This window comes from Berghia stephanieae, chromosome 7 (genome assembly GCF_034508935.2).
Source record: "Berghia stephanieae isolate SIO BIC M18660-M18661 chromosome 7, UCSD_Bste_1.3, whole genome shotgun sequence".
Taxonomy (NCBI): domain Eukaryota; kingdom Metazoa; phylum Mollusca; class Gastropoda; order Nudibranchia; family Aeolidiidae; genus Berghia; species Berghia stephanieae.
The window spans coordinates 33,889,425-33,899,424 of record NC_088366.1 but is presented as its reverse complement, the minus strand read 5'-3'; the positions used below and the strand labels follow the sequence as shown (position 1 = coordinate 33,899,424).

The window sequence follows — 10,000 nt, the reverse complement described above, 5'->3', positions numbered from 1 at the left end:
TATTTTGCTTTTTAAAAATATTCTATCAGATTGTCTTTTATTGTTGTTGTTGTTTAGTTGTTTTGTTTTTGTTTTTTGTTTTTTTGTTGTTTTTTTGTTTTGTTTTTTGTTTTGTTTTTTGTTTGTTTGTTTTTTGTTTTTGTTTGTTTTGTTTTGTTGTATAAGACAAACCCAATTCGCAATAAAAATGTAGTCAGGATTGCTGCCATTTTACATTGAGTGATGTACTTCCGTGAATTAATTGCCATATTTTGTTGAAGTTTACAAGTATAAAAATAATGATGTTAATAATAATAATAATAATAATAATAATAATAATAATAATAATAATAATAATAATAATAATAATAATAATAATAACAATAACAACAATAATAATAATATTGCTAATAATAATAATAACAATAATAATAATAATACCTACTATTAAAAAAAATAATAATAATGATAATGATACTAATAATTAATAAAAAATAAATAGGTAAATAAAAAAAATATATAAATAAGTAAATGATTTAATGAATAAATGAATTTAACAAATGGATAAATGCAATAATTGATAAATTGAAAATAAGCTTCAATGTATTAGACGAAGACAGATAATAAATTGAAGCTTACAATTTAATATCTATCGTTATTTTTCCTTTCGAGTTTCAAGCAGCAACATTTTCATTAAACAAAGCCTACAAACGTTAAACCTTTTTTTAAAACCATCTTGGTTAAGGAAGGAGTGGCAAATTACTTGTATAATTATCTGTAAGTAATTTCCGAATAATTATGTGTAGCTTACATGTTTATATATATATATATATATATATATATATATATATATATATATATATATATATATATATATATATAAACATATATGCTACACAGAATTTTTGGCAAATTTAAAAAAGAATATAAAAATAATTTTTACAGATTATATATACATACATATATATATATATATATATATATATATATATATATATATATATATATATAATATATAAACTAAAACAAATAACTATATATAGAAAAGTCTTTCTTGTTTACATATACAAAACATATGGGTTGCCTAATATATCTAGTTTGTGTCGCTAAATAAAATAAATCGTTGAAACGTTTCTCGTATGAGTTGATTGCTTTGTCAATTGAACTAAAGAGATCCCAATTTTATTTTTTAATCCAAGAAAAAAACAAAACATTGAGAAATGTCTTCCCCCGCATTTAAAACATTCCTCACATTAAATCAACGAAAGCCAGATTTGAAAAAAAAAAAAAAATAAAAAAAAGGAAAAACAAAAAACAGAGGGGCGTAATATCCGCAACCCCTGACGTAAACGGAACTGGGTCGTCAAATTAAAAATCAGGATTTCGTCCGAATCGAAATGTCACGTTCGTGCTTTGCGATACAGCCCGAGCCTTATTCTTGTTATATTTTCTATAATATTTTGTAGATATAATTATGTTTTTCTCTCAACATTTTTGTTTTGTCGCCGTCACACATCCATTTCCTAGATATAACCTTCAACTAGTAATGGTTTTGTTTGTATTGTTACTCAATGCCAAATTGGAAAGTCATAGGGAAATATCTTAAAGCCTGAACACCTAAAATTGATTTTAATTTTTTTTCTTTTCACAATGATAATAATAATAATAATAATAATAATAATAATAATAATAATAATAATAATAATAATAATAATAATAATAATAATAATAAATAATAATAATAATAATAATAATAATAATAATAATAATGATAATAATAATAATAATAATAATAATAATAATAATAATAATAATAATAATAATAATAATAATAATAATAATAATAATAATAATAATAAAGTTAAGTGTTCTTTTATAGCGTTAAATGTCGAAGCCTCAAAACGCTTTACAATAATATACTTGTCAAACCATAAACACACTCGTACTGAGCCAAACAGACACACAAACAGTCGCACATGATTTCTCTCATCATTTATCTGCATCTATTTCTGCACTATTTTACGCATAGAAAACATATTATATTCGTTTACTCATTTAACTCATTCTGACTTTAATATCACCAGTTGACACCTGATTCAATCAGACACATTACCATTTTGGGTTGCATTTGTTTACTTTGATAAGAAGATTGTTTCATGGGCCTTATTTTTTGTTGTTTTGTTGTTTTGTTTCCAGAGGTACGAGTGGGATCGACATAGATTTACAGAAAGTGGATATTGACCAATGTCCAAAGCAACCAGGATCCACTGAGGAGAATGTCTTTGCTGGCTCAGCCAGATGTCGTAACGAAACCACCAAGGTGAGTGGGACTTCGATGCAATAAAAACAATACAAGATAACTTAAACCTCTTCTTACCAACGACAGGAAAATCGTCACATTCGTTACGATACAACCAACATTTTTCTTATTCAAATTTCTTTTCTACATGATAAAAATTAAAGAAAATGAACGGTGTGTTGTAGCATGCTTTGTTAATGAAATTATGTATCGCAAGAACTTTACTGCTATGGTGTTTGAGTGATAAATATATTTTTGTGTAAGAGTTGGGTGTGAGGTTTTGGGGAAAATCCTGAAAATGGCTGGTAAGGAGAGAGTCAGGCTTTTTATGGCGTAAAATTTACTAAATGACCAAAATCTAGAGGTGCCTAAATGAGTCAATAAATGTATAGTAAAATATAGGAAGTAAAAATGACTCTTATAAAAGATACGACACAGAGTAAACGACGTTTCGGCCGTTAGCCTTCTTCAGGTACACGTAGATAAGAAAATTAAAGGAAATACGTTATATTACATATATTTGCATTGGGGTTAGTAAATGAGAAAAAGAGAGTAAGACAAATAAAACGTTAAAGGTTTTTCCTGAAGAAGGCTAAAGACCGAAACGTCGTTTACTTTGTGTTGTATCTTTTATATGAGTCATTTTTACTCCCTTTATTGTACCATACATTTTACTAAATGACCTCATGGTGCTATACAAATGGTCTCAAGCCAACAGCAACACTTAACATTTAGGACGAGACCTATTAGTAAATGTGACCCAGACCAGCGTCTGAAAACGGGACTATATCGGGATGAATCAGACCCCGATCCAAATCTAAAACTAAAATAATATAAGAAATACTGACTAGGACTGTATCAAATGAATCACACCCTGATCCAATAGGAAATCTACAACTAAAACATAAGAAATACTGATTTGGATCTTTTACGAAGAGGAAGAAAATTGTATCTATTCTTTACAGTGAACAATAGAAATTAACCTCATTTGTCATATCTGTAGCCAAAGATTTCGGTTTTCAGCACTAGTTCATACCTACATAATACCACGTTGAGACGATGGGCACTTATATGACCCATCGCCATCATATATTATTCTGTCTAAATTACATAGATCGTAAAAAGAAACCTGAATTTTGAGGCCCAAGTATGAAATTTGATTAAAATTTATACGCTTTATTAAAAAGAATGAATGCCTTTTTGAAGCTCTGGTTTCACTACATTCAATTGCCATCAGTATACATTCCATCCCGACTAATAACAATTGGTCACAATTAATAGCCTCATTAATACTTGCAGAATTTGACATGTAATAAAAGAACGCAATATAATTTTATGGAAATTTGCAAAAATATCTTTCTTACAGCTTCACCGTGCTCAATTCTCTTCTAAATGTTTTGTAAACATTAAAGTCAGTATTCTCATAGTCTGGAAAATAATAGTATTCAAAATTATGACCAGAAAACTCACAATTCAATAAAATACAAAGGATAAAAATTAAAACAACAAACAAAGAAGATGAAACAAAAACAAAACATAAAACAAAACAAGATACAAACAAACAAACAAAACAAAAAAAAAACACACAAAACAAAACAGTACAATAATCAATCGAATTTACTTCATCTTGCCAAAAACTCTTCCGTGAAGTCCCAGGTTTCAAAGTTTTCCCCAATGTGAAGATCATTTTAATCGATCGATAGTTGAATGGCAGGTTTTCTGACCTGTATTTTAAATATGTGTTGTTGGTTTTTCAAAGTACGACAGAGTAGGCTAAATGGTGACAAATATCCAATATATACCGATACATACTATACAACACGATATTCTTTCATACAGGCTCTCTTACAATATCCCTGGTAGCCTACAGTCAGTTAATGATGCTCTGGGCTTAGATCTAAAATTCACAATATTCGCCAGCCGGATATAACGAACCAACACACAAAACTTGTGTTACCTTGAACGTTTATAGTCTGACTGATGTAATTTAGTCAGAACTATTCATGAAAATGGCTGGCTAAAAATAATAACAAAGAGCTGAATGACGTCAATTTCGTTCCTTCTATTATCTCACCCCAGTCTAGTGGGATGGTATTATCAAGCCCTTATCACTCCTATATAAACTCTGGGGGTTTTTTTACAGATTCAATTATTTTTACCCAACAGATCATCAAACAAACTCGACGTCGCTTGACTTATTTACGTCAATAGATGACTGATTGTAAATTTAATATTTAAATAGAATGAAATTCGTAGAGGGATTTTGTTCATAATACAGAGATAATAATATAGATTGGACAAGGATTGGAAGTTTGGCTTGGGTTTAGAAGTACATGATCGAGAAATAAAGTTATATTTCCTTATATATTGAAAAAAAAATTGCCTAAGGAGATGCAGGCCTCAGACTTGAAATGAATACTTAGGGGTTGTTTTTCATTAAATTGTGCTTTACAGACAATTTCGTTTCTAGACCAATAATTCATTGATAGAATTATAACCCATTTCTCTCAGTGGTGCGGAAGATTGACTGCATGCCCTGCTACAGGCAAAATGGAATTGGGTGGGCTTAGAATGCTTTCAAAAATAACATGACACGCCGGCCATTCCTACGTCAATTTCAATATTATTCATCTTTGACACGTCTTTAACAATTATAGATCTTAATGAATGATGAATTTAATGATTAATTTTGTGAAATGTTGATGTAAATTTCATTGATTCATGATTCATGTGCTGTTTTATTTTGTTTTTATTCGTTTGTTGTTGTTTGTTTTTTTTCGGGGGGGGGGGGGTGTTTTGTGTTTTGTTTTTTGTTTTTTTGCTTCTTCTTTTTTTGAAATTTTAATTTATGTGTTTTGTTTCTGTTGGGTTTTTTGCTTGTTTGTCAGTTTTATTTTTTGTTATTTTTTTTTTTCTTTGTCTGCATTTTTAAAAATCTTTTTTGTTTTTTTTTTTGTTTATGTTTAACCTATTCTTTTTGAAAAACATTTTTCTAGAGACATTTTTGGTGAGTTTTCTATTTGTATTTGATAAAACGAAACAATAAATTATCAAACTATTTTTATTATGGTACTTCTTTACAGCATTGACTATAATATATCTTTACACACACACACACACACACACACACACACACACACACATATATATATATATATATATATATATATATATAATATATATATTCCGACTTTGACCGATTTTCCCCTGTGGCCTTCTATCTACCTGTCTGTGTGTTTGTGTGTCAGTCTGTGTGTCCGTCATAAGTCGACCCGATATTACACTGTCAAGACATACACTCCAAAATATCTACTAGTCCTTATAAAGAATATCACAGCAGCATCGGTGTCAAGGTAAAAGTCATACTGCCGTACTCTGGAAAAACACACATTTAAAAATTTGGCCAGAAAACTCGCTCTTCAAATATCGATCGATTTAAATGACTCCCATCTTGGCAAAAACTCCCAAACCCGGGAACCCGGTACTTCGGTGAAGTCACCGGTTTGAGAGTTTTTGGCCATGATGAGAGTCATTTAAGTCGATCGATATTTGAAGAGCGAGTTTTCTGGCCAAATTTTTAAACATGTGTTTTTCCAGATTACGGCAGCATAGCAAACAAAATGCTTCGCAAGAACATATCCTGGTATCCTGCCATCCTCTGCACGCTTTCAAAACACATACTTTACGTCAAATGCTGTTCGAATAAGATGACCCTCAACCTGATATTTATTAAAATCTCATAATAAATGTCTGAGAAAAGACCTTTTAACAACCCGTAGTTTAAAAAAGAAAGAGGGTGGGGTGGGGGAGGGGAGGAGGTTATTCATGACGGATCCATACTTATAATGCGGCTATGTGGTCTAGTGGTATGACACTCGCTTTTGGAACGGAAGGTCCTGGGTTCGAGCCTCGCTCGGCGCATAGTTGAGTCCTTGGAGAAGGCTCTTTACTCACATTCTCTCACCGTACTCAGGTGTAAAATGAGTAATTGGTCATTAACAGCGTTGCTTCTGTCCGAAAAGTAATTGTAACATCGCCTAACAGGCGTCATGTCCCGTCCTTCATGTTAAATGTTGCTGTTGGCCACGGACACGTTGTAAAGCGCTTTGAGCACGTTTAGTGGATATTGCGCTATATAAACGCTCAATTTTATTTTTTTTTAAATAAAAAATGTTCTGACCAAATCAAAATAGTGTGTTGTTAGTGATTCGGCAGATTTGCCAAGAGTAGGACAAGTCAAGCCGATTACCGTGAAATTAGTATTAGTGCAGTCTTAGCCGTATTGAGGCAACGGTGGAGACTAAAAATATATCACAGTTTTAAAAATAAACAATAAGTACATAAAGTAACCTGTGCCACCTAAAAATTAATGAAAGTCTTAATGCTAAATAAAAAAGTTACTTGGAAATGTAATGGTGGAAATGCAATAACAAATTACTAATGTGTGTTGCAAGTATCGTAAAACCTCTACAAACAAAACAAGTTGAGAATTCTTACAATTGCAAGGACATGACTATTCGTCAAGGATGTATCCTCTCTCCATATCTATTTAACCTGTACACAGAGTTTATCTTCCGTAAAACCGAGCACATTCCAGGTATTGTTATTGGAGGTAGGAGGATAAATAATCTGAGATATGCAGATGATACAGTATTGTTGGCATCGAACGAGACAAATCTACAGATCCTTGCAAATCAAGTAAACCTGAACAGTACAGCAAAGGGTCTAGAGATGAATGTTCAAAAGACGAAGGTAATGGTCATGTCAAAGAAGCCTGAAAAAAGCGCAAAAATCCAAATTAATAATCAAAACATCGAACAAGTAGATTCTTTTAAATATCTTGGACAGACAATGACCAACAACGGAAAGAATGAGCTGGAAGTGAAAAACAGGATTGCTATAGCTAAGTCGAGGTTCAGTCAACTGAATAACATTTTAACTTCCCAACAAACGCAGATGAAAACGAGAATAAGAATACTCAAATGTTATGTCCACTCAACACTTCTCTACGGCTCAGAAACATGGACCTTGAACAAACAAATAGAGAAAAGAATTGAGGCCTTTAAAATGTGGACTTTCCGTCGCCTTGGAAAAATCAGTTGGAAAGAAAAGAAAACAAATCAAGAAGTCTGTGACATCCTTGATATCAGACCGACCCTAATGAAAGTAATAAAAACAAGAAAACTTAAGTATTTTGGACACCTAAGACGCCATCAAACTGTCAACAAGGACATTCTTGAGGGTAGAGTTGAGGGGAAAAGAGGAAGAGGCAGGCCAGCAAGAACTTGGATAGATGATGTGAGGACATGGACAGGATTGTCGGCAGCCGAATGCAGTCAGCAAGCTGTCAACAGGGAAGATTGGCGTGTCATTTCAAGTCGACCTCAACCCATGAGATGACACTGGAAGAAGAAGAAGACTATTTGTCAGACAACCGCAAAGCCCTGAAATTGATCTTTAGGTGTAGATTTCTTATTTTTCAGATGATTCTGTGTCTTTGGAATTTTCTTGTATTTATCTGGCAATGCATCAATAATGGGGGTTCCATAGCTCAGTTGGTAGAACAATCGCCTCACAAGCAAAAGAACCGAGTTCAATCCCGTGTGATGTCGATTTTTTTTCTGAACCAACCCCCTCCCCCCCCCCCTCCCCCATTTATTGTCCGTTTCACGATATATAAACCGGGACAAACTCCGGTTCCTTGGACTTATATTAATGGTTCCGAAGGTATCAATAAAATATTTTAGATTTTTTAAACCAGTTACCTGCCTTACGAATTAAAGACACGAATTAAAGAATTTGGCCAGAAAAACTCGTCCTTCAAATAACGATCGATTGAGTGACCCTCATCTTGGCAAAAAAAAACACTCAAACTTGGAACCTAGCGAGGCCATCTAAATCGATCTATTTGAAGGACGAGTTTTCTGGCCAAATTTTTAATGCCTGTTTTTCTTCAGTACAGCCAGTGAACTGGTTAATATTGTAGCATGGCTATTTTCACATCAAGTTACCAGACATTGCATGACGCACTGAGCTAGATAAAAAAATTTGTGTTTAAGTCAAATGAATCCGAATAAGAAAGTTTTTTTATTTCTCTATTTGTTTGTTTGTTTGTTGTTTTTTTTTTTTTTTTTGGTTGTTTTTATGGTTTTGTTTTGTTTATGTTAGTTTGTTTTTTTTCTGCTGTTTTTTTTTTTTTTTTTTTTGTATGTGTGTGTGTGTGTGTGTGTGTGTGTGTTTTTGTTTTGTTTTGTTTTGTTTTTTTGTTGTTTTTTTTTTTGTTTTTTTTGTTTGCTTTTTTTTTTTTTGGGGGGGGTCATTTTTTTCTTAAAGTTTAAGATATAAAACTCTATTTCATCAATGAAAGCATTTTTTTTTCTAATAACTCACATTGTGTCACAGTTAAGTTAAAACTTTATAGACAAAGCAGTGACTTTATTTTGGTAGCTGTGTCAGCTAGATAGAACTCAAAGGATTTAGCTGTAGACTGACATCGTATCCTAACGTAGCAAGCAATTACGACTGAAACTCTACGGACATTATGATTCTGGCTTATTACATAAAAGAAAGCCTAATTCCTTTTTTAAAATTATACCTTGGGGTAAATTTTCTATAATTATAATGTCTATTTTGAGAAAAGACCGAGGTAACTCGGCGTCATTCGCAGTCCCCGGTGCAAAGTGAGCAAATGAGCTATTTTTTCTTGCTGAAGGCAAAAGCGAGAAGACAGCCGGGTGTCCCAGGTAGCGCTGCCATGCCTTTTACACTAAATGTCATCTTACCCACCGATTACTAACAGGAACGATTTTGCCTATTTTAAGTTATTTTCAGAATTTTACCCGACACTTCATTCTCACACAACATAAAAATAGATTTTTCAAACAGAATAGTAACGAGAATTAATATTCTATATTTCGTTCAGAACAATAAGCTCTGCTTCAACACAGTGTCAAGTTACAGCTGTAACTATAACAAAATGAAATCAGAAAAAAGAAAACTGTTGGTTGCATCGTAACAAATGTGACGATGTTTCTAATGGGTGTTAATGAGCGGGTTTCAAGAAACAGAAAGTGGAAACAGGAAAAGTACGTCAGGGGGACTAAAGTTCAATTTTTAAATGGAGTGATCTATATTCAGATACTCGTTCAACGGAGTCATCGATCACATGATGTGTTGCTCTCCAATATAATTGGCTATTTCGTAATAAATCATGAATAATAATAATAATAATCTTAATAACGCCCTGCTTTGTTAATGAAAGTTGCAAACTTATCCATGGGAGACGCTCACCAAAATGACCTGTCATGTTGTTGGATATTTCGAAAACTGTGAACACTTTTTAATATGTGGGTCATATTGAGCACATTTTACAACGTTGCCAATGACACGATATGTGAAGAAATAAAATAGATTTCCCCCTTTGGAATATTTGTGGTCTTGTAATATTCATCTAATTCGCCTATCTTTGTATCATACTCATTCTTTTTTTTTCGATTTTGTAGTGTACCAATGTATCTACTCCTCGCGCTGTGTGCGTAGTGAGTCAGACCTTCCTATTGATAATTATCGCCATCATCATTATTGCCATCATCAATATCGCCATCATCAATATTGGCATCATCAATATCGCCATCATCAATATTGCCATCACCAATATTGCCATCATCAATTCGCCATCATCAATATTACCATCATCAATATTGCCATCATCAATATCGCCAT

General features: G+C 32.3%; 1 protein-coding gene across 4 annotated transcripts in view; it reads left to right on the top strand.

The window, feature by feature from the left end:
* LOC144977130 (metabotropic glycine receptor-like) overlaps positions 1-10,000 on the top strand; it is a 424,917-nt gene that overhangs the window by 327,520 nt on the left and 87,397 nt on the right. For all 4 annotated transcript variants that reach the window (XR_013646243.1, XM_078921968.1, XM_078921969.1 and 1 more), the window contains one exon: positions 2,176-2,299. Coding sequence is in view for 3 of the 4 variants with exons in the window: in XM_078921968.1 (XP_078778094.1) it covers positions 2,176-2,299 (124 nt within the window). In the remaining variant the exon portion in view is untranslated. The remainder of the gene's footprint in view (positions 1-2,175; positions 2,300-10,000) is intronic.